Raw genomic sequence first — 25,815 nt, 5'->3', positions numbered from 1 at the left:
GAAAGAAATAAATGCCTGTTAATAGAAAAAGCTAAATTAATCGTGATACTTATACACAATGGATGTAGTATCTATATGACACTATCTACATTACAGTCATTATATGACTGTAAAAAAAGAAGAAAAAAAATTGAGATAGATCTCCTGTTCTGCCATGAAATGACCCAGAGACAGATAGTTAACTGAATAAAATAAAGCATAAAACAATATTTATTTTATGACCCAATGTTATTATTAAAAGCAACAGAATAAATATGTTTGCATATAAATATAGAGGCATAGAAAGGGGGCTGAAAGGATGAACGCTCGGAAGGGTATGGATGTTAGGAGTGGTGGTGGTGTAGTTGAAGAGCAGTCTTCAAGTTTTACTCTGTGTGTCTGTACAATTTGAAACTTTTCATTGAGAATGTATTGGACTTCTTTTTCTGAAAACAGTGAGTTAGATTGTTTTGACCATTGCTGGCATTAAAAACAACTAAAAATGCCAGATAAAATAAAAACTGTATAAACATGTCGAAGAGCTGACAAGGTATAACATAATTACTACGCCAAGATCTATGGGAAAATTAGAACATTGAGAAGTAAGGTGGGCACAGAGACTGTGTTTGACCTGAAGGCATTTCAAGGAAACGTAAATTTTGGTTTGCCAGCTGTAAAGAAGGAAGGATAGGAATCAAAGCCCAAGACACCATCTAAAGTGGCGAATATAAATTGAGATCTTCCCAAGGTTAAGCTAGATCACCTATGGCTACACAATAAGAGTAAGAGTGTGTCAGAAATAAATCTACCCTTTCTCCCCACTCTCAGGATTTTCTAGGGAGTGTTGCCTTCATATGAGCAGAAAAGGGGTAAAGTGGTCTCTAAGAAGTTGTAACCAAAAACCAGTTTTCATATAGATTTGCAGCCTGAATTCATAATATTTGGATAGTTTAAAATAATATCAAAGTTTAGACAGTACTATCTCTAGATACCTGGGGAAAAAAAATGCAGCTCCTCTCTGGAGGAGGTTGCTTTCATCCTATCTCAGAGAATCCCATGGATAAGTTTTAAGGACAATGACCAGCACACAATGAAGAAACAAAACAAAACAAAACCATCACACAGAAAAATAAGGCACCATATGTATGAACTAGAAGCAAAAAGATAGACTATAGAAACGGACCTATGAATATTTTGGATTTTGGCATTATCACACATAGATTATAAAATGACTATGCCTAGTATATTTCATGGTATAAAAGACAAAGTTGAAAATATCTGGAGAAAACAGGACATTTAAAAAAGTGATCCAGCAGATCTGAAAGGAAACCAAAGGAAGTTCTATAGATGAAAAATATAATAAGCAAAATTAAAACTTAATTAAGAAATTTAATAGCCAATTAGACACAGTTGAAAAGAGAATCAATAAACTGGGAGATAGTCTAGAGAAAATTTTGTAGAGTGCAGCACAAAGAGAAAAGAAGAACATATAGAAAAACAATTAAGAAATTTTGGAGCTGGAGTAAGTTAGAAACTTGATTGGAGTTCCAAAAAGACACAATAGAGAGCATGGGATAGAGACAATATTTAAAGAGATAATGGCGAAGAATTTTTCAGAACTGGTGAAATACACTAATCTACACATTAAGGTCAATCAATTCCAAATTTGATAAATAAAAAGAAATACATACCTACTCACATTACAGTGAATCTATAGAATACCAGCTATAAGTGAAAAATTTTTGAACAACCAGGAAAAGAGAGGTTATCTTCAAAAGAGTGCACATCAACAATTGACCTTATAACAGCAGTATGGGGAGCCAGAAGACAGGACAATGAATGATATATTCAATATAATGAAGGAAATCAATTGCCAACCTAGAATTCTATACAGAGCAAAAATATCTTTTAAGAATGAAGTTGAAATAAAAACATTTTAAAACAAAATAATAAAAACAAAGCCTAAGAGATTTCCCATAGTATTCCTGCACTAAAAGAAATTATAAAGCCTGTAATTATGGCGGAGGGAAAGTGATCCCAGAAAGTCTGACATGCAAGAAGAGCTAAAGAGCAAGGAAAGTGGGATAAATTTGTGGACTAAATCTTAATAAACATTGACTGTATAAAGTAACATTAATAATGTGCTGTGGGATTTAAAAATATAGAATTAGAATACACTCCAACAGTAGGGGGTTGGGGTTGGGAAGGGGTGAATGGAGACATGGTAATCTAGGTCCTCGTATTGTCTGGGATGGAGATACAGTAATTGAGTTTAGATGTTAGTAAGTTAAGAATGCATGCTGTAATGTCTGCGGTAACCAAAGAATGATAGAGTATATAGCGTTCAAGCTAGTAAGTGGGAGCAGTGGGGAGGGTTAGGGAGAGGATAGGGAGAAGACAAAGAGAAGAAGAAACATAGAACATGTGGATCAAATAGATTGAAAATAAAATGTCAGATTTAAGCTAGATACTGCTATATCAGCAATTATGTTTGTACCAAAACTCAGTGGCTTCAAACAAGAAGTCTTTTCCCTCCTGAGTCTACAGATCAGCTGGGTGGTTCTTCTTCCCTCATCTGGGGCCCTCATGTATCTGCAGTCGCCTGTGGGTTGGGTAGGCTGCTCTGCTGATCTGACCTGGACTCTCTCACTTGTTTGGGGGTTTGCCGGCTATAAGCTGGTCTAGGAAGACACAACTTGTCTCTGCTCCACATGGTCTCTTATACTCCAGAAATCTGCCTGGGCTTGTTTTCATGGCAGAGGCAAGATCTGAAGAGAGAGCAGAAACATGCAAGGCCTCTTGAGAACTAGGGTAAGAACTGATACACCATCATTTCCCACATTGTTAGTCAAAGCAAGTCGCAGGGTAATATTTAAGGGACTTGGAAGTAGACGTTACCTAACTTCAAAATCACATTGTCAGGGACATGGAGTCAAGGGAGCCATTAATTATGACCATCAATATAATCAATCTACCTCAATGATAAAATGTAAATGTTCTAATTGTTCTGGTTAAAAGCCAAAGATTGTCAGACTGAATAAGAAAATGACGTTCATATCATACACTGCTGGTGGGAATGCAAACTGGTGCAGCCACTATGGAAAACAGTATGGAGATTCCTCAAAAAATTCAAAATAGAAATACCATATGATCCAGCCATCCCACTACTGGGTGTCTACCCAAAGAACTTGAAATCAGCAATTCCAAAAGTCCCATGCACCCCTATGATCATTGCAGCATTATTTACAATAGCCAAGACGTGGAAGCAACCTAAATGCCCATCAACTGATGATTGGATAAAGAAGATATGGTATATATACAATGGAATACTACTCCTCCATAGAAAAAGGATAAAATCATCCCATTCATGACAACATGGATGGACCTTGAGAGTATTATGTTAAGTGAAATAAGCCAGATAGAGAAAGACAGTTTCTGTATGATTCCACTCATATGTGGAAGTTAAACATGTAGACAAAGAGAACAGATTAGTGGTTACCAGGGGAAAGGGGGGATGAGGTAGACACAAAGGGTGAAGTGGTGCACCTATAACATGACTGACAAACAATAATGTACAAGTGAAATTTCACAAAGTTGTAAACTATCATAATCTCAATAAAAAGTTAAAAGAAATGAAGTTCAACTATATTTGTTACAAGAGACACATCTAAAATATAAGGTTACAATATGGAAAAAGACAACATCAATACTAATCAAAATAAAAACTGTAGGACTAAATAGACTAAGATTAAAAGCAATACTAGAAATAAAGAGGATCATTTCGAAATGGTAATAGGTTCAGTTTGCCAGAAATATAAAAATAAATTTGCTAATTTAATTGGTATGCACCTATTAGCATAGCCTTAAAAACTTATAAGGCAAAAATTGACAGCACTACAAATCCACGATTACAGTGGGAAGTTTCAATATACCTCTGAGTGATTAATAGAAGAAAAGATATAAAATATTTAAACAATATGATTAACAAATTTGACATAATGAATATTTAGAGAACATTACCCCCAACAACTGTAGAATGTACATCCTTTTCAAGTCTACACGGAATATTTATAAACATTGACCAGATACTATCCATAAAGCAAACATCAACAGATTCCAAAAGATTTACTTGGCCCATGTTCTCTGTTCAAAATGCAATTAAAAGCTTTAATTCAATTACAAAATGTTAGCCAGGAAAATTAAGAAACATTTCTAAATAACCCACAGGTTAAAGACAATTTCATAATGGAAATTTGAAACTACCTTGAACTGAAATATAAAAATAGCACATTTCAAAACTCATAGGATCAAGTTATAGTGGTGCTAAATGGAAACATTTTAGCCTTGAAATAGGTATATTAGGAAAGAATAGAGGCTGCAAATAATGAGCTAAACATTTATCTAAAGTTAGAAAAAGAACAGCAAAATATCCTGAAGAAAGTTAAAGAAATAATGACATTATAAACAGAATTAATGAAAAGGTGATTATTTGAAAAGGCTAATAAAAGTAATATAAAATATATGTGTACATTGCTTTTGTAATTAAAAAATCAATACAGAAAATAAGTGCAGGTAAGATCTATATGTTATTTCTTTCTTTATAAAAGTGAAAAAATTATACTACTTAAAGATCCAATCAAAAAGATCGATTAGGTAAATTGTGATCTACATCACAATTGAGTTTTATTTATTCATTAAAATTATTAATTTTCTAATCTCAGCTTTTTACAAAAATTCATAGAAAAAGTCTGGAAAGAAATATATCAAATGTAAACAGTGTTATAGATTTATATAGATTTATGAGGTATACTTTATCAATGATTTTTATCTATTCATGCTTTTCAAAATTTGTACTTAAAATTTCTAAAACGATTGTGTTATACTTTTAAATTGGGAAAAGGAAGATATTTTAAAAGATATATTCCTCTTCTGCTCCCAGTCTTCAGTTCACAGTTCACGGTAAAGTAGTCACATCACTTCATGTAGAGACACCCTAGTGGTGGAAGCCAGAATGCGACCTTCCTGGAGGATGAGTTGCAGTCCTCTGCAATTCGAGGCTGAAGGGTCTGTAAGGGATGCAAGGAGCACTACTTATGTTCTTCATCATCAAATGAGGCTTCCTTTTTCATTGCTTATCTCCTACTGGGATCTTGCCCTGATATGCTAACAGTTGGAGGTATTTGGGTTTTTGTTTGTTTTGTTTTTGCCTATACTTAAACCAGTATCCCATCCCATTTTCTACCTATGAGTAATACTACTGAGCTGCATAATGGAATTATGAACTATTTGTATGATTTATGAGATATGAAGATTTTGAAAGTTTGGCCAACTACATCTTTAATAGAGTTGTTTTGTGCTCTGTGATTATTTAATTTTTATGTTGATTTTTTTTTAAGGTAGAATTTTTTCACTTTAAAAATGCTTGAGAGATTTACGTTGATGATTGGTAGTTATGAAACAAAAGAATTTGGGTTGAATAGCTTCATTAGTAGAAAGATTGAGATATTGAACTGACTCAAAAAATGATAAACTCAAACTCGTAAACAAATATTGAAAAGAGCATATGCTCCCCTATAAAGTCAACAAAAATAGACATATTTTAATAAATCTGATAAGAAACTCTCTAAATCTCTTTACTGTCTTTCTACAGGAAGAAGCAGTTCCGGTATCTGCTAGAAACCAAAGGGAAAAAACCTGGTGTTGTCAGTGAAGAAAATAATGATAGCAAAAGACTTGTAGGAGAAAACACAAATCGTGCTACACTTAATTATACCACAAGAGACTTTTATAATGAAAAGTTAGAGGTAAAGCTACCATTGATCTTTGGAACCCAGTGCCTGCATATATCCCATGTGGCTTGGGACTTGGCAGTTGTACAATTCTCCCTTAATCAGTTAAGATAAACTTGTTCTGGAATGTTAGCCAGCCTTATGTACAAAGCTGAGGGCAGTGGGCACGAAGGCTTTAGGAAGAAGTAGAGCTCATAGTTCCAATGTCTTTATTTTAGCAGAAAAAAATGTTCAAAAGACATCTGTACCAAAAATCTAGACCAAAGTAGGCCTAAGGGTCCTGAGCTCCCTGAATTAAGAAAAGGGTTATAGGCTTGCTGAGAGGGCTTAACTAACCCATGCTAGCCTGGCAGAGGACGCAACAGAACCCCCATTTCTGTTCTCTTTGCCTGAGTCCTTGATGTTTTAATTCACTTCTTTCATTCCTCCTACACCATTAAGTTCTGTATTCTTAATCAGGTAATATAATTTTGATCTGTTCTGTTTCTACTGTAGCTACTTAGTCAGAAAAGCTGGAATCAATTCTTTATTTCTTTATGTGTTCAGAGGTTTATTGGGGGAATACAATGTTAGGGTGCTGCGGGAGCTACAAAGAAGAAAAGCATGCACTGCCTGCCTTGATGGAGCTCATAAGGAAGCTGAAGAAACAGGTCATCTAATTATTAAAAGAATGCTAAGATTCTATAAGAGACTTTGAGGAGACTGAAGGGCAAATGAGCAAGACAGAGCAGGCAGCATTGATTGAGCATCTGTGACTTATGTGCAAGGCACTGTGAGTTATTTATATATTTTTTAACTCATATATATTTATATAACCCACACAGGTTTTATATATATATATATATAGAAGTGAAATGGCCAGGCAAGTGGTTTTCAAATGTTTTTAACAATGGTGGGGCTCTTTATTCAAACCATATTGTAGCGTGAAAATCCAGTATGTCAAAACAAAGCAAAAGAGCAGAGCTGCTGATGTTGTAGAGGGAAAGTAGAGGGTTCAGAGCTTCATCTGACTGGATCTTCTCTTCTTGTCCTTTCCCCTCACTTCACCCTTAATCCTGAAGCATCTCTTTGGAACCCATAGGGCTCTAAGGATTACAGCTTGAAAATCACTTGAAAACTCAATGCAACAATATTTTTTATAGCATCCTAAAAGATGTTCAGACTCTGCTTTAAATTCTTCTAGGACAAGAAAGGCCTCTGCTTCGTGAGGTACCTTTATATCACTGAATAACTCCAACTGTGAAAAGATTCTTACATATTAAGCTAATAACTTTCATTTAATGACTCTAGTACCACTTTATATAGAAAAGAGGACAAGTCTCTTTCTTATGAAAACTCTTCAAATACTTTGTCAGCTAATTCTCTGTCTCATCTTAATCTTCTCTACGTTCATACTTCCTCTCATTCAAAAATCATGTATTAAGTACCTATCACACAGATACTTGGGCTATAAGAAGTCACTGTCCTCATCCTTATGGATCTCACATTCTGATGGAGGAGATAGACACGCACAGGGATAATTATAAGTCAGTATATCGAGAGTAGAGGAGGGATAGCTAACTCAGGTCAAGGGAGGCTTTCTAGAGAAGAAGCTTTCTGATGTAAGTCTTAAAGGATAACATAACTATATGACAAAGGGCAATTCTGGAAAATAGCACAGTGTGAATAAAGGGTGTGGCAGTATAAAACAGATAAGGAGAGGCCCAGGAACTATACACAGTTCAGTGTTGTTGAAGTACTGAGACTGAGGTGGATGGTGTTAAAAGAAGAGACTGGAAGGTAGTAAGAGGGCTGTGTGAAAGAGATTGAACGTCATCTTTGGCTAATCGGGGATTCCTGAAGTTGCCAAAAGAGGAAAAGGAAAGCCAACCTGACAGGAGTATGAGTCCTCTTCCTAAAGCAGTTGGTTCTGTGAGTCAAAAATTAATACAATTTCTACAAGAGACATTTAGAAAAATGTCCAAGAGCTTCATGCAAAATAGGAAGAGTTCCATAGAGAAATCTACCAACTCTTTAAGGAACAGACAATTCCAATGATTTTTAAATTGTTCAAGTGTATTGAAAAAGAAGGAAAACTTTTACATTTTTTCAGGACGGACAGCATAACACTGATTCCAAAACCTGCCAGGATTGCACAGAAAAAGAAAAGCCAGACCAGATACCTAAGAATATTGATGATGCAAAAATCTTTTAAAACTGTTATCAAGCAGAATACAGCAGAACATTGAATGAGTAACAAACATTACAGTCAAGGGTGGTTTATTCTAAGAATGCAAGGAAGATTCAAATTAGTAAATTAATAAATCTAAGGTGCAAAATTGTGATTATTCCTATAGACGTTGAAAAGGCATTTCACACAATTCAATGCTCATTCTAAAATTTTTTTAACTCACTAAGTAGGGTAAACAGAAATTGGATAGTAAACATGATGCGTGATGAGGAAACTCTAGAAACATTAGCATTAGTGGTAGGCAGAATTCTGATTAAGATGACCTCCATGATTCTCATTCCCTGTCATCCACACTGTTGTATAATCCCCTCCCCTAAGTGCAAGTAAAACCTGTGACTTGCTTCTAACCAATGAAATGTGGCAAAGGTAGAAGAGATTTTGTGGATACAATTAAGATCCGTAATCAGTTGACTTTGAGTTAATGAAAAGGTTATCCTGGGTAAGCCTGACCTAATCAGGAAAGTCTTTTAAAAAAAGATTCAACATTTCCCTGAGAGATTCTCCTACTGGCCTTAAAGAAGGAAGCCACCATATTCTGAGAGGGTCACATGGCAAAGAACCAAAAGAAGCTTCTACAGAGTAGCCCCCTGCTGACAGCCAGGAAGAAAAGTGTACTCCAATCCTATAACTGCAAGGAAATGAATTCTGCCAACAACACCTGAGCCTAGAAGAAGACCCCCCCCAAGCTTCAGGAAAGAACGTAGCCTAGCCAACACCTTGCCTGCAGCCTTGTGAAGTCCTGAGCAGAGCTTCCAGCTGAGCCACGCGTGGACTCCTGGTGCATGGAAACCGTGAGATAATAGATGTGTGTTGTTTTAAGCTGCCAAGTTTGAAGTAGTTTGTTGCATAGCAAGAGAGCACTAATGCATCTGTGAAGTCAGTACCAAGACAAGGGTGTCCAATATCACCATTATTATTTATCAATACAGGCAATACAATTAGACAAGAGAAAGAAATCAGTGGTAACTTGCAAAGAAGGGGTTAAACTTACTATTTACACTATTTACAGATAGCATTGTTGAATACCTATGAATCCCAAGAGAATTAATTGAGAAACTGTAAAAAGCCATAAGAAAATTCAGTAATGGAGCAGAAACCAACAGCTTCCATATATAGATAGCAACCAAAAAGAAAACATAACGGAAGAAAAGATTCAACTCACAGTAGCAACACAAAAAAGATAAAATACTTAGTACTAAGCTAATTAATATGCAAGATATATGAAGTAACCTTTAAAACATTAATGAAGCACACAAAAGATTTATACAAACAGAAAAATCTACCATGTTTTGGATAAGAAGGATCTAAAGCAAAATAGGTCAGTTTTCCTTAAGTTTATTTAAAAATTTAATATGATCCCAATAAAAATACCAAAAATTTTCCATTGAAGTTTTTTTAAACAAGTCGATCCTACAGTACATGTGGGAAAATAAACATAAATAGCCGTAAAAACTCTGAAAAAGGGAACCATGAAGCGAAGACTAGCACTACTAGATATTAAGGCATATTATAAAATCTTATCAATTAAAACAGGATGATCATGAGGAGATAGTCTAATGGAATAGAACGGAAAAGTCAAGTATACATCCAAATACAAAAGAGAATTTGTTATAAAGAATAATCTCAAACCACTCAGGTGAGCTATCCATTAAATGATTTGGGAATAATTAGGGAACTGAGGAAAAAAGCTGGATTCAGACATTATATCTGTTATACCAGCATAAATTCTAAATGGGTCAGAGATTTTTGAAGTTCATAATGAAAGCATTAAAATTCTGTAAGAAACCATGGAAAGTTAACGTGTAGTATTGGGATGAAAAAGACCTCCAGGAGAATAAAATAAGCAAAGACAAATGACAAATTGAAAGAAACAGTTTGCATCTAATCTCCCTAAATTATAAAGAGCTTTTAGAAATCAGTAGGAAAAGGAGTCAGCAATTAAATATAGGTTGTATTACCTATTCAAAAATAATTTTTAAATAATATACCATTTACCATAACAACAAACACTGCAGGAATGAATAATAAAATATGTATAAGCCCTTTATGGAGGTTTCAATAAAATTCAGAATTTTATTGAAAGACATTGAAGAGGAACTGAAAAATAGTTTATGTTCATGGACAGAAACTTTCTACATGGTAAAGATGTCAATTCTTCCTAAATCCATCCATAAAGATAAGGCTGTTCTAATCAAAATTTGCACAGTGTTATTTGTGGAACTTCACCGGTTGATCCTAAAAGTTATCTGATAGAGCAAAGGACCTAAAATACACAAGAGTGAAAGTGATAGAACTTGCCTTTCCAGATATCAAGTGTTATTACAAAGCATAATAATTACAGTAGTACACAAATAGACAGATAGACCCATGGACAAAATAGAGAGCCAGAAGTATCCCATGGATATGGGGAAACTTTACACAGAAAGCAGATATTGTGGACTAGTGCAGACAGACTAAATGGTGCTGAGGGAATGGAATATCACATCAGAAATACATACTGAACCCCTACTTCACACCATACAACAAAAATTATTTCCAGATCAAATAAAAACCCAAGTATGAAAAACTTTAAAGCTCTCATTTAAAAAATAGGTGAAAACTTTTATGACCATGGTTGAGTAGGCTATGATTTTCTAACACCCCAAGGACACAAACTAAAAAGAAAAAAATTTTGATAAATTTGACAATCAAAGTCATTGGTTTTTGGGTTTTTTTTTTTAACGGAATTAGTTTCAGTGGAGTCATATAAGCAGAGTCTTGATTAAAGTGGTTTGAGCAGTAAATGAGCAATGAAGAAGTAAAGACAGGGAATGTTGACTCCTGGTTTGAGAAATATCAAAGAGAAAAGAAGAATCTGAAGCCACATCATATTTTGGAAAGAACACTAGGCCATTAGGAGAGTTGGATTTGCATTCCACCCCTTATTACCTGAAAGACCTTGCCCTGTTCATCACTGTGTCCTGACTCAGCCCAGCATTCTCCCCCTTATACTATGCTCCCCACTTCTTGAAAACATTTAAATCACTGCAGCACCAAGTGCTCGATCTCTCTCTTCCGTATGTCCTGAGTCGTTGAGGGAATTAGTTGAAGTGAGTTCCTCACAAATCAGGGTAAGCAGGCCCTTTCATTATATGTATGACATGTGTAATTATACACGACATGTAGAATTCTGTTGCTTGGTAATTGTCTATCCATTTTCCTGACTCACTCTAAAAAACATTTAAGATGGATGTAGAATCAGAGAGCTGAAAAGGACTTAAAAAAAATCTAATCCTGTTCTTAGACATATGAGGAAAACTGGAAACTCAGGGGAACTGCTCAGGATCATGCGGTGAGGCACTGACTGAGCTGCCTCTGGAGCTCAGACCTCCTCATTCCTGGCCTTGGGCTCTTCCACAGTCTGTCATTCTGCTTCCGGAAGTCTTCTTGACCACCCCAGTGCAAGGGTTCTCTCTTCTCTGAACACTGATTATATTTGCTGTCTAAATATTTCATTCAGTACTTATCTACTGTTTAATTTTTTTAGTTAGCTTTTCATATGTGTAGGCCACCTCTAACTAGACTGCAAGTTCTTCAGGAACTAGATTAGACTTTTCTCTACATGAGTATTAGTAGTTGATGTCTAATCCTGAGAAAGTCTCTCAACCTCTATTGGCTTTAGTTTCCCATTTGTAAAATAGAGATATGGATTAAATCCCAATACCAGTACCATTACAGTTAAAATTGCTCTATCACAGATCCCACCTTTGACCTACTTTTTTTCCAAACCATCTTCATGACAACACAAAAAATTTTAGTTCAATGAAACAATATAAACAATATTATATAGAGTCCATTTCATCAGGATTAACTTGAAAATACTTGTTTTATGAACTCCACAGGGATATTGTGGAATAGAAAAAAGGTAAATGTATGAAAGCCTTCGAGAATGGACAAAGCATTATTCACAGAGCAGCAACTCCTTGACGGGTTAGGGCAGGAGGTATGTCTAACGTACTCCTTAACAGTCATTCCGGACAGGCAGAGTTGTCCTGGCAGACACCTGAGGAGTCTCAGAGCATATGCACTGAGATGTAGAGTAATTGGCTTGGAGGAAAGAATAAATGAAGAAGTAAAAATGCTTTCAAACAGTTACTAAATTAAGGGTTATTATAGCAGATACATTTCTGTATCAACATGTTTATAAAGAAGTAATGGAAGAAACTGTAGCAGGAAATTTTAAAGCACAAAAATTGCATTATAACAATTAAGAAAAGTTTATTTTAATTTGTATTCTGTATAAATTACTTAACAAAATACGTCATTTAAAATATTTTTTAAATTTTTCTTATTCCTAAATTACTATATGGGTTTTTTCCAGTCTTACTGCTAGAACTTTACCTTTTTCTTTTTTTTTTATTAAGGTTATGAAAGTTAACATCCTTGTGAAATTACAGTTGTATATCATTATTAGCCATGTTGTAGGTACACCACTTCACCCCTAGTGTCCTCCCCCCACCCCCCTTTCCCCTGGCAACCACCGATCAGTTCTCTTTGTCCATATGTTAACTACCACCTATGAGTGGAGTCATACAGAGTTCGTCTTTCTCTGTCTGGCTTATTTCACTCAACATAATACCCTCAAGGTCCATCCATGTTGTTGTGAATGGGACAACTTTGTCCTTTTTTATGGCTGAGTAGTATTCCATTGTGTATATATATACCACATCTTCTTTATCCAATCATCAGTTGCTGGGCACTTAGGTTGGTTCCATGGCTTGGCTATTGTGAATAATGCTGCAATGAACATAGGGGTGCATGGAACTTTTGGAATTGCTGATTTCAGGTTCTTAGGATAGATACCCAGTAGTGGGATGGCTGGGTCATAAGGTATTTCTATTCTTAACTTTTTGAGGAATCTCCATACTGTTTTCCATAGTGGCTGCACCAGTTTGCATTCCCACCAACAGTGTATGAGGGTTCCCTTTTCTCCACAGCCTCTCCAACATTTGTCACTCTTGGTTTTGGATATTTTTGCCATTCTAACAGGTGTAAGGTGGCATCTTAGTGTAGTTTTGATTTGCATTTCCCTGATGATTAGTGATGATGAGCATCTTTTCATGTGTCTATTGGCCATCCGTATATCTTCTTTGGAGAAATGTCTGTTCATGTCCCCTGCCCATTTTGTAATTGGGTTGTTTGATTTTTTATTGTTGAGTTGTGTGAGTTCTTTGTATAGTATGGAGATTAACCCTTTGTCGGATAAATAACTTGTGAATATTTTTTCCCAATTAGTGGGCTGTTTTTTCATTTCAATCCTGTTTTCCCTTGCCTTGAAGAAGCTCTTTAGTCTGATGAAGTCCCATTTGTTTATTCTTTCTATTGTTTCCCTTATGTGAGGGGTTATGGTGTCTGAAAAGATTCTTTTGAAGCTGATGTCAAAGAATGTACGGCCGATATTCTCTTCTAGAAGACTTATTGTTTCAGGCCTAATCTTTAGGTCTTTGATCCATTTGGAGTTTATTTTAGTGAATGGTGAAAAAGAATGGTTGATTTTCATTCTTTTACATGTGGCTGTCCAGTTTTCCCGGCACCATTTGTTGAAGAGACTTTCTTTCCTCCATTGTATGCCCTCAGCTCCTTTGTCAAAGATAAGCTGTCCATAGATGTGTGGTTTTATTTCTGGGCTTTCAATTCTGTTCCATTGATCTGTGCATCTGCTTTTGTACCAGTACCATGCTGTTTTGATTACTGTAGCTTTGTAGTATGTTTTGAAGTCAGGGATTGTGATGCCTCCAGCTTTGTTCTTCTTTCTCAGGATTGCTTTAGCAATTCGGGGTCTTTTGTTGCCCCATATGAATTTTAGGATTCTTTGTTCAATTTCTGTAAAGAATGACATTGGAATTCTGATTGGGATAGCGTTGAATCTGTAGATTGCTTTAGGTAGTATGGACATTTTAACTATGTTTATTCTTCCAATCCATGTGCATGGAATGTCTTTCCATCTCTTTATGTCGTCATCGATTTCTTTCAAGGAAGTCATGTAGTTTTCATTGTATAGATCTTTCACTTCCTTGGTTAAATTTATCTCAAGGTATTTTATTCTTTTTGTTGCAATCGTGAATGGGATTGAGTTCTTGAGATCTTGTTCTGTTAGTTCATTGTTAGCATATAGAAATGCTACTGATTTATGTATGTTGATTTTATACCCTGCAACTTTGCTGTAGTTGTTGATTGTTTCTAATAGTTTTTCTGTGGATTCTTTGGGGTTTTCTATATATATATATAAGATCATGTCGTCTGCAAACAGCAAGAGTTTTACTTCTTTGTTGCCTATTTGGATTCCTTTTATTTCTTTTTCCTGCCGAATTCCTCTGGCCAAAACCTCCAGTACTATGTTGAATAAGAGTGGTGAAAGTGGGCACCCTTGTCTTGTTCCTGTTCTGAGAGGGATGGGTTTCAGTTTTGGTCCATTGAGTATGATGTTGGCTGTGGGTTTGTCATATATGGCCTTTATTATGTTCAGGTACTTTCATTCTATACCCATTTTATTGAGGGTTTTTATCATAAATGGATGTTGGATCTTGTCGAATGCTTTCTCTGCATCTATTGAGATGATCATGTGGTTTTTGTTTCTCATTTTGTTAGTGTAGTGAATCACATTGATTGACTTGTGGATGTTGAACCATCCCTGTGTCCCTGGTATAAATCCCACTTGATCATGGTATATAATCTTTCTGATGTATTGCTGTATTCGGTTTGCCAAAATTTTGTTGAGGATTTTTGCATCTATGTTCATCAGTGATATTGGCCTGTAGTTTTCCTTCTTTGTGTTGTCCTTGTCAGGTTTGGGGATCAGGGTGATGTTGGCTTCATAGAATGTATTAGGGAGTGCTCCATCTTCCTCTATTTTCTGGACTAGTTTGAGAAGGATAGGTATTAAATCTTCTTTGAATGTTTGGTAGAATTCTCCAGAAAAGCTGTCTGGTCCTGGACTCTTATTTTTGGGGAGGTTTTTGATTACTGTTTCTATTTCTTTACTTGTGATTGGTCTATTCAGATTCTCTATTTCTTCCTGATTCAGTTTGGGTAGGTTGTATGAGTCTAGGAATTTATCCATTTCTTCTAGGTTGTTCAATTTGTTGGCATATAGTTTTTCATAGTATTCTCTTATGATCCTTTGTATTTCTTCGGTATCTATTGTGATTTCTCCTCTCTCGTTTCTAATTTTATTTATTTGAGACTTCTCTCTCTTTTTTTTTTTTTTTAGTGAGTCTGGCTAAGGGTTTGTCAATTTTGTTAATTTTTTCGAAGAACCAACTCTTTGTTTCATTGATCCTTTCTACTGTCTTTTTTGTTTCAATATCATTTATTTCTGCTCTAATTTTTATTATTCCCCTCCTTCTACTGGCTTTGGGCTTTGTTTGTTCTTCTTTTTCTAATTCTGTTAGGTGTTGTTTGAGGTTGTTTATGTAAGATTTTTCTTGCTTATTGAGGTGAGCCTATATTGCAATGAATTTCCCTGTTAGGACTGCCTTTGATGTGTCCCAGATCATTTGGTACGGTGTGTTTTCATTTTCATTTGTCTACAGATAATGTTTGATTTCTTCTCTAATTTCTTCAATAATCCATTGTTTGTTCAGTAGCATGTTGTTTAGTCTCTACATTTTTGGCCCTTTCCCAGCTTTACTCTTGTAGTTGATTTCTAGTTTCATAGCATTATGATCCAAAAAGATGCTTGATATTATTTCAACCCTCTTGAACTCATTGATGCTTGCTTTGTTTCCCAAGATATGGTCTATCCTTGAGAATGTTCCATGAGCGCTTGAGAAGAATGTGTAACCTGCTGTTTTTGGATGAAGTGTCCTATATATATCTATTAGGTCCATCTGATCTAATTTTTCATTTAATTCTATAATTTCCTTGTTGATTTTCTGTCTGGATGATCTATCCATTGGTGTTAATGGGGTGTTGAGGTCCCCTACTATTATTGTATTGCTGTTGATGTCTCTTTTTATTTTTGTTAATAGTTTCTTTACGAATTTTGGTGCTCCTGTGTTAGGTGCGTATATATTTGTAAGTGTTATGTCATCTTGGTGGAGCGTCCCTTTTATCATTATATACTGCCCCTCTTTGTCTTTCTTTATCTGTTTTTCTTTGAAGTCTACTTTGTCTGATATAAGTATGGCAACACCTGCTTTCTTTTGTTCATTATTAGCTTGGAGTATTGTCTTCCATCCCTTCACTTTGAGTCTGTGTTTGTCTTTGGGGCTGAGGTGTGTTTCCTGGAGGCAGCATATTGTTGGATCTTGTTCTTTGATCCATCCTGCCACTCTGTGCCTTTTGATTGGAGAGTTCAATCCATTCACGTTTAGAGTGATTATTGAAACGTGGGGGCCTACTGTTGCCATTTTATCGCTTGTTTTCCGGTTATTTTGCATTTTGTCCTGATGGAGAGCTGTTACTTTGTGTTATTGTCCTTCTGCTTATCTCCTTTGTTCTGGATTTTGTAACCCCTTTCCTTTTTTTGATTTTTCAGGAATGTGGTTCTTCCTGAGCATTTCTTGAAGAGGAGGTTTTGTGGCGATGAACTCCCTTAACTTTTGTTTATCTGGGAAAGTTTTTATTTCTCCATCGTATTTGAAGGATATTTTCACTGGGTAGAGCATTCTTGGCTGCAGGTTTTTGTCCTTCAGAGTTTTGAATATTTCATTCCAATCTCTTCTAGCCTGAAAGGTCTCTCCTGAGAAATCTGCTGATAGCCTTATGGGGTTTCCTTTGTAAGTTATTTTCTTCTGCCTGGCTGCCCTTAGTATTTTCTCTTTGTCGTTGACTTTTGCTAGTTTCACTACTATATGCCTTGGGGTTGGTCTTCTTGCGTTAATAAAGTTTGGAGATTTATTGGCTTCTGTCACATGAAGTTCCATCTCTCTTCCCAAGTTTGGAAAGTTATCAGCTATTATTTCTTTGAACAGGCCTTCTGCCCCCTTCTTCTCTTCTCCCTCTGGTATACCTATAAGCCTTATGTTGCATCTCCTAATTGAGTGAGATAATTCTCGGAGAGTTTCTTCATTTCTTTTTAGTCTTAGTTCTTTCTCCTCCTCTGTCTGCAGCATTTCTATATTCCTATCCTCTAAATTGCTAATTCTGTCCTCCATATTATCGACCCTACTGTTCAGAGAGTCCAGATTTTTCTTAGTCTCCTCCATTGTGTTCTTCATCTCCAGTATTTCTAATTGGTTCTTCTTTATAGTGTCAAGCTCTTTTGTGACATAGCTCCTGAACTCATTGAGTTGTCTATCTGAACTCTCTTTTAACTCGTTGAGTTTTTTAATAATGGCAGTTTTGAAATCATCATCATTTCGGTTATAGATTTCATTGTCTTTGGGATTGTTTTCTGGGTCCTTGTCATTTTCCTCCTGTTCTGGAGATTTAATATATTTTTTCATACTGCTTGATGGCGTGGATTTGTGCCTCCGCATAGAGATAGAGTTTAGTCGCTGCTTCCACTTGTTGCGACTGGTGTTGAGGGGGGCAGCTGTTTAGACTGCACCAACCAGGAACCCTGTCAGCTGTTACTGACTGGACCTGGACCCCTCCTCGTAGTCACAGTGGTCCTGTGGGGTCCCTCATCGGTTATGGGGGCAATCACAAGGGGGCCTCAGGCTGCTGGTGCCTACTGTTGCAGCCCACTTAGACGCGCTCCCTCCTTGTGGTCTGCAGCAGTGTTGTGAGCTTTCCCAGCAGCCAGGAGCAGGATCACCTATAATCGCCGCTTTGTCCCTAACATAGCCCACAAGATCACACTTGTCCACTATAAGTCCCAGCAGAGCTATGGGTATCTTCTGCAGACTGTCGTTAGCTCACCTAGCTGTGCTACTTTTGCCCCAGGGCCTTCCCACCTTGCGATTGCCACTCGGGACCTCTCCACTAGTGCTGTGCAGAGGCTTTCACTGAGGCTGCTGTAGGAACCTGGAGTTCCCCCCTGGGCTACGTAGCCGTTTCACTGGAGCTCCACTCTGCCCCATTCCACTCTCATGGGATCTCTGGGAGCCCCTTGCCTCGTCTGGGACATGGCCAGAGTCCATGGGCCTGGCGGTGGCTTGTAGGCTGCTGCCTTGTGGGGAATTCTGCTCTAGGGAGCTTCTTGGTATTCCGAATGCTGGGTGGGGCCTCCCTGCCAATGGTGAGCAGAGGCCCTCCCTGCTGGGGTGGGGGGGTGCGGGACCCTGGAGTGTCCCCCTGGGCCACAGAGCTGGGTATTGGAGCTCCAACCCTGTCCCCAAGCACGTCCACAGGAAGTCCGGGTGCCCCCTACACCAACCCGTGCGCTGGAGACCGTGGGCCCAGCAGCAGCTTGTGGTCTGGTGCCATGCCAGGGAATCCGCCCACCGGGAGCTTCCCTTTGTTCTGGATTCTGGGCGGGCCTCCCTGCTAATGGTGAGTGGAGTCCTTCCTTGCCAGTGGGAGCGGGACCCTGGGGATTCCCCCTGGGCTTAGGTGTAATCACGGGGGGCTTGAGTAGGGCTGTTGTCACCTGTTTCCACCGCCGCTCTGCTGGTGAGTGCACATTCCCGCCCTTGGTATGTGGCAATGCTATGGGGGAGTCCACTGGAAGAGAGCCTCCTGCAGGAACTAGGCTCTCCGGGGGTTGGGGGTCGGGGGTCGGAGAGTTTTCACCTATTTCCACCTCCTCCCGAGGGGAAGTCTGTCCGCCTTCCGATGTAGAGTAGCACAAGACTCTTAGGCATCTTGAGATGCTATCTGGATATCCTTTGTTAATCGGTGAATGTCCAATTAGTTGTAGATTCGTCGGGGGAGAGACAAAGAAGACCACTCACTCCGCCATCTTGGTCCCGCCTATTAGCACACTCTTATTGCAATTGTCCTCTTAATTGGGTTGGTACCCAGTGTAGCTGGTTGCTAGGCTCAGGGGCGTACAGTTGTGATAGGCCTGAGGCCAACAAGGCTGATGTCAGTTCTCTTAGGAGTGCAGCTGAGTAGGGCTAGCCCTTGGCATGGAGGCACTCAGTTGTTTCAGGCTTTGGAAGGTGGGGCTGATCCTTTTTATGGCTATTTGTGAAACACAAGTCTTCTGCTGCTGATAAGCCTCACCCCCCTCTGGACCGCATACACTGTCAGCACAGTCCTGGTCCATGCACACTTCTCAACCCCCTGGAGCATACCCCACCACCACACTGCAGAGGCCCCCACCTCTGCCCCAATGCCCCCCACAGTTCACCTGGTCCTCACACAAGCCCTGCCCCACAGAGGCAGACAACTTTGCCTGCCTGTAGAGGATCAAGGCACTCAGTCAATGCAGGCTGAAAAGTAGCCTGAGGGCTTGCTGTTAGGTGGGGCCAGTCCCTAGGGTGGGTTGCCTGCCCCGGCTGAACTGGATTAAATCTGTGCTCTAGTGGGTGTGGCAGACCCCTGGGCTAACAGCCCAAGGGACGCACCTCAATGGCCCCCACCTGTGTCCGTATCAGCACGCCTGGACCAGCTCAGAACAATGGCCCCCACCAATGTCTCAGTCTCCGGAGAGGATCCTCCTCTCACCAAGATGCCCCCGGAGCCCACCAGGTGAGTCTCGTTTCACCAAAGGACAGTCAGCCTTCTCTCTGGTGATTTTAGGTTGCTGCAATGAGTGAGTGGCCCCTTTAAGACCCGGATCTTTTCGGCTTTCGTCCGATAGCTTTTCTGGGGTGTCCTCGCTGCAGTTAATAGCCAGCAAAGCCAGACAGTAAGACCCCCCCTCTCAGTTGGGCTGAGTCCGAAGGATAGTTATAGCAGTATTGCCCTCGCTCCGGACCTCACTCCTCCAGGGAGGGCTGTGTACCTTAGGTTGGCTCCCGCCTGGCCAACTGAGAAGCTCTCCTGCTCCCAAAGGAGGCTTTTTTCCTCTTTGGCCAGAGTTACTGCCTCTTCTGCTTTCATTAGGACTGTCCCTTGTTGTGGGGGTTCTTTTTATCCAGTTTTCAGTTTTCAATCCAGGGTGATTCTTCCTAAAATTGTTGTAACCTGGTTGTGTTTGTGGGAGGAGGCGAGTTCAACGTCTGCTCACAGCACCATCTTGACGAGAACTCCCTTACCTTTTAACTCAAAATCATGTTTTAAGAAACTTAAAAATCTGCAGAGAGACCTTCACTAAGTATGCTCTGTGCCTTCTACTTGTAGAAATGCATTGCTCGTTGTAAAATATTGCTCGTTTTAGTTATTGATCTCTGGTGAGTCACACTTGTCTTTCTTCCGGGTAGTCCCTGGGTAGCCCAGATTTACTGAGTGTTCAAAGGGAGCAGCTAAATGCTGTTCTCATCGACAAGCTAACTTAGTGCAGGTGACTGAGTTCCAGACTATATTTCAGAGTTAGAGAAGTGAGGTTCATTGGTGGAGTAGCCAGCTGGAACCATTTGTTATTCATCGCCCGTCAAAATCTGTACATATTTTTATGATAGGTCAACCCATGACCTGTTGTTTTTAGTACATGAACTAAATCAAATCAGCATGTTGACTCCTGAATGGTGAATGATTATTTAGAGAAATCTTACATGTCATAAGAAAATTTTCAAAATATGCCTCTGTTAGGGAAAGTTAGGACAGTTGGGACTCATCATTGACTTACATTAATTGATCAGGAACCTAAAACATATTTTATTGTTTTAAAAATTGTAAAAATTTGGAAAAGGAAGAGAAATAGATAAAGGAGGAAAAAGCACTCGTGGTCTCAAAACCCAAAGACAGTCTTAATGACACTTCAGTATATTTTCTTCAATAATTTTCTATGTATTTTTTCTAACTTTTTAATGAAAATTTGAAACGTTCAGCAAAGTTGAAAGAATTTTACAGGAAACACCCATACACCCAAACCTGGATCCTACTATTAACATTGTACTATACAGTGTACTTGCTTTGTCACATATCTGTGCGTCTGCCCATCCTCTATCCGTCAACAGTGCACCTTATTTTTTAAATTCATTTCAGAGTAATTGCAGATATTAGCATGCTTCTCCCTAAATAATTCAGTATTTGTTATTTGATAACGTTTCTTCTTTTTAGGTAAAATTTATATACAATGAAATATAAATTTTAGGTGTACAATTGCTAAGTTTTGACAAATACATACACTTGTATAACCCAACCTCTATCAAAATTTCATTTTGTATTTTTCCTTTTCCATTTAACATTATAGTGTATTTTCCTTGTTATTACAGATCTTCATAAGTGTAATTTTAATGGCAATATCTATTGATATTTTAAATTTAACTCTTTAATTCATCTTGAAATTATTTTGGTATTTTGATTTGAATTGGAGGTTTCAATAGATCTTTTCCAAGTAATTAAACCTATTGTCTCATTGACATTTATTATTTCTTTCCTCTTTCATTGATGGAGACTTTTTCCCTTATAATTCTGATTATCTTATCTATTGCATTGATTTTTCCGTATTATAACATTTTCCAGCATCATGCCTTTATAGTCCCCAAAAGTATCAATAAGCAAAATTAATGTTGAATTCTTGCATTAAAACAAAATGGCCTTGTCTCAGCCCCTGGGATGAAATTGGGGCCCAATGCCCTAATATCCTTGGGCCCAAAACTTTCCCTGTTGTGTTTGCACTCCAGATTTTTCACGTGCAGACTGCCAGACCCAGAAGTTGAATGGGAGCATTATTTCTTTCAAAGGCCAAGTTTCAGGTCCTGAACTTGTGTATATTTCCTCTTCCTCCTTGTACACTTCCCCCAACTTTGTCCAAATGGTCTAAGCCACATAAGTTAGTATAATATATCACCACCTGCTTTCCTAAAACACAGAATCAGTTCAGAGTATGGCTGTTTAAAGTATGTATATGGATATTCACTGACCTCATACCAATTAAGATTGTCAGTATCAGTACTGTGATACATTACCACTAGAAACTGTGAATCTGTGCGTTCAGTTGACTTGTGTGAGCTGAACTACCTGAACTGAGTAAGGGGAAAGTCTACCAAGGGAGAAATAGTAGTTATGAGCCAGTGATTCCAATAAAGAAACACATTTTCTAAGAGAGCTGTCCAACAGAGGTAGGAGTGGACTGGGAAGCAGTGAGCTCCTGATTGCTGTCTTGCTCAAGCAGAGCTCTGTGTCAAGTGTCTAGGAAAGTGTTCCTGCTCTGAGGGTTGGGGCTCAGAACAGATTATTTCAAGTTTTCTGGTTCAGCTGATTGTTGCTTTGGCTTTTGGATTAATTATGATTCAATGCAAATTTTTCTTTTTTTAACAGGAAATAAAGGAAAAAAAGAAATTCTGCAAGATGTATATTGAGGACCTTGTGAAGGAAGCCACAGAGATCAACATGAAAAATGAGGCTTTGCAGAAGCTTTGGCCACAAATGTTCATTGAGCTTGTTAGGGATGCAGTCATAGAAATCCGCAACAAAAGCTCCTACATGAAGCTTTGCCTGCAGCAGATAACTGACCAAAAATAGAAATGACTTGTAGTTACAGTTGATTTTAGCAGTTTTATGTTTTTCAAGGTTGAAAATACGTAGGTTAAACATGTTAAAACAACAACAACACTATCCTACAAACTAGAAAGACTAGCATCAAGCCATTATTGCCTACTGTTCTCATAAGTAAAGGTTAGGAAGGAAAGAAAGAGAGCAAGAAAGGGAGGGTTAATTTCCTCCATATGTTGACCAGACCACCTTTGGGAACTAAGCGGTCTGCAGAGATCGCCTGGGCCTTGCATTAGCACTGCATTTTCGGTTCTTGCTCTGACTGCTGCCCCTGCTGGAGCCCAAAGCACTCAGTATTTGCTCATGTTCAGCATGAGTTGCTTTTACCTACTTTCAGCTGGAAATTTCCAATTGTTTGCCTTTTTATTTTATGTCATGATTTCAAAGCCAAAAATATGTTCTTTTTTATGAATGAAGAATAAACTTATTAATAAATTAGTTTAAAAAAAGGTGTTTGCCTCCTTAATCCAGTGGGAATTGTCGTATTTACTGTATGTTCCTCCTTAGCTGAATAGGAGCCCTTGTCTTCACTTACATGAGAAGAGGTCCTACTCTTCCAGGGATGCTGTTCTCCTCAGGGTACGGCAGGAGATTCTGGGGGTCACTGTGGGCAGAAAATATGAAAATGAGTCAAAACTGGGGCAGGAAAAAATGCTTTGTGTGGGGGCCGGCCCTGTGGCCGAGTGGTTAAGTTTGTGCACTCTGCTTTGGTGGCCCAGGGTTTCACTGGTTTGGATCCTGGGCACGGACATGGCACTGCTCATCAGGCCACGTTGAGGTGGCGTCCCACGTGCCACAACTAGAAGGACCCACAACTAAAATATACAACTATGTACTGGGGGGCTTTGGGGAGAAAAAAGCAGGAAAAAAAAAGATTGGCAACAGTTGTTAGCTCAGGTGCCAATCTTTAAAAAAGTGCTTTGTCTTAAAGGATCCTTAGTGAATGTAAGATGCAGTTATAAATCATCCGCTTTAAATTATAAATTATAAAATATAAATTATAATCACTTGTCTTCTCTGAAAGGTGTTTCCTTCTGTTGGTAGCTATTCTGAGGCTCTTTTTTCCAGCAGGAATATGTCCCTGTACCTCAGAAGATTTAGGAATTCATGAGTGAAAGGTTCTCATTTTTCTAATTCCATTTCCATATGAAGATCTAATAGGTAAACCGGATATAAGCAGGGGTTTGTCCTGGTTCATGCTGGTGAGGAGGGAGGTTGGAGCCCATTACCGTAGCTAGAGATGGTACAACTTCAGAAAAACGATCTTACAGGTCAATAAATGGGACTTCTCCAGTTTGCTCAGATTTTGCCTAGCAGCTCATGTCAGCAGAACCACCATGATGTGGGAAAACAACAATGAAGTTATAGGACAACAAAGTCATACAGAAATGCTGGGAAGGAAGCTAGGTAAGCTACTTTTGCAGTTCTAAGAAGGGCTCACATCCTTAAGAATTCCTAGTCATCCTCCCCCAAGAAAGAGTGCTCAAGCTTAGGAGGTAAACATAATATTTAAGAAGGTGACGCTGTAAGTCACCCTGTCCTGCGTTCGCATCTTGGCACTTAAGCTACCAGCTGGATCGCTTGTAACCAATCTGAACCTCAGTTTCCTCATAAGAGAAGCTACCCCATAAGATTGTTGTGAGGATCAAATGAGATAATACATTTAAAGCATTTATTATAATGCCTGGGACAGAGCAAACGCCCAGTAAATGGAGCTAATTCTTCTAGATACAAGTGGAACCACAGAATTGGTGCCCCAGGACAGGAAGAGCTATTAGCTTTTCTTGCTGATCCTTCAGTCTCTCTATATTGAAACACGGAGCATCTCTCATCTGGCTGGTAAAGGGTGATCTCTCCTGGGGTTTATATCTTGTTTGGTATAGAAATGAGTTCTCACCTTGAGGGTGATGTTGAGAGAAAAACCAAGAATATCTTGCTCATGGACTTCTAGTAAACAGGAAAGGCAAGAACCTATGACTACTCAGGAGTGTGGGGAATTATTGCTCGCTCTAGGCTTTGCAGGTGAATGGCCTGGCTGTTTAATAAATAATCTGTCTCGTTTCTCGAATGCTGCCTCTCCCTTAACCCATCCCTGAAGCCAGAGGCACTTGACCCTCACATTTACATGCATTCTTGGCCCTCCCCAGTCATTCTGGGAATTTAAGGAACCCTGGGTCATCACTTAATGACTTGGCAGCAAGCCTATCCAGGCGCTGCTGGCTCGACCTAGACCGTCTGTTTCAGGCCTAGTAATAGGGTTTCTGTCTTGTTCCTGAAACCAAACTGCCTTATGCCGCAGCTTTAGCCACTTAGTTTGACATCCCTTTGTACCTGAGCTCCCTCTTGTCTGCCCCTACTATCCCATACTGATTGACTTCTATGTCCTGAATCCTTATTTTGCCTGTTTGCAAACTCCTGATGGCTATGTCCTCCCATCTAGTTTCTGGCCCCTTCAGCTGAGCTTCCTCCTAGCCCCTTTTGCTTGCTGGAGTTCCTAGGTGAGGATAATTTCCAGATGAAAGGACAAGGAGATCTGGGTCTTCTGGGTCTACTGGGTCTGGAATCAAGTCTGGGTCCTAGGTTGTTAATGGTGATTGCTGGAACAAGCTGTCCTCTCTATTTGGAGTATGCCAGGGTCTTCAGGAAAGGGGAAGAGGTGATATCCCACAGTCTGAAACTGTCCAGGCTGGCATATGCTGAAGGAGTGCTTTTTTGGAAGAGGAGTCTCAAGCAGAAAGAGAACATTGCGTATGACCCAAAAGCAGAAACGTCCAGTATCTCCCACCTGGGGGATACCTTCATGTTCTGGTGCAGCAGCTAGATGGTTACGTGTGCTGCTAGATCTGGGCATGGTTGCTAAGTGTGCTGTTGGATATAAAGCCAGTTAACCGTGCTCCTGAGTCTGAGGATGTTGCTGGTATCAGCTCCCCATTTCTCAAGCTTCACTCCACTGACAGCCTGGCATGTGCGACGGTGAGGCCTCGCCCTGCTCCTGATCTGTTCCTGACCAGGGCGCAGAATACATTGAGATTCATATCCTCCTCCACTGAGATTTATTGAGCAGTGTCGAGCACTATTCTAAGCTCTTTGCATTCATTATCTCGTTGAATCTCCTAACACTGTGATATACATATGATCGATATCCCCAATTGAACATTAGGAAACTGAGGCATAGAGAGGTTAGAAACCTCAGCCAAGGTTATTTCAGCCCATAGTTAGTAGACAAGACCTGCACTCATACCCACCGCTAGTCTTAAGAATCTGGCATCTGGGTAAAATAAATGAAAGAATGAAAAGAAAGGAAGTAGAGGGAAGGAGGGAAGGAAGGAAGGAGGGAGGGGGGAA

At 38.9% G+C, this 25,815-nt stretch overlaps 1 protein-coding gene across 12 annotated transcripts in view; it reads left to right on the top strand.

The window, feature by feature from the left end:
* Nucleotides 1-22,919, top strand: part of LRRC49 (leucine rich repeat containing 49) — a 137,485-nt gene extending 114,566 nt beyond the window's left edge. For all 12 annotated transcript variants that reach the window (XM_023654519.2, XM_070269274.1, XM_001495228.6 and 9 more), the window contains 2 exons: nt 5,630-5,783; nt 22,237-22,919. In XM_023654519.2, coding sequence (XP_023510287.1) covers nt 5,630-5,783; nt 22,237-22,440 — 358 coding nt within the window. In that variant the 3' untranslated portion in view covers nt 22,441-22,919. The remainder of the gene's footprint in view (nt 1-5,629; nt 5,784-22,236) is intronic.
* The last annotated feature ends 2,896 nt before the right edge of the window (nt 22,920-25,815 follow it).

Source organism: Equus caballus, chromosome 1 (genome assembly GCF_041296265.1).
Source record: "Equus caballus isolate H_3958 breed thoroughbred chromosome 1, TB-T2T, whole genome shotgun sequence".
Taxonomy (NCBI): domain Eukaryota; kingdom Metazoa; phylum Chordata; class Mammalia; order Perissodactyla; family Equidae; genus Equus; species Equus caballus.
Note: the sequence above shows the minus strand (reverse complement) of the source record. Positions and strands in the feature narration are given on the sequence as shown.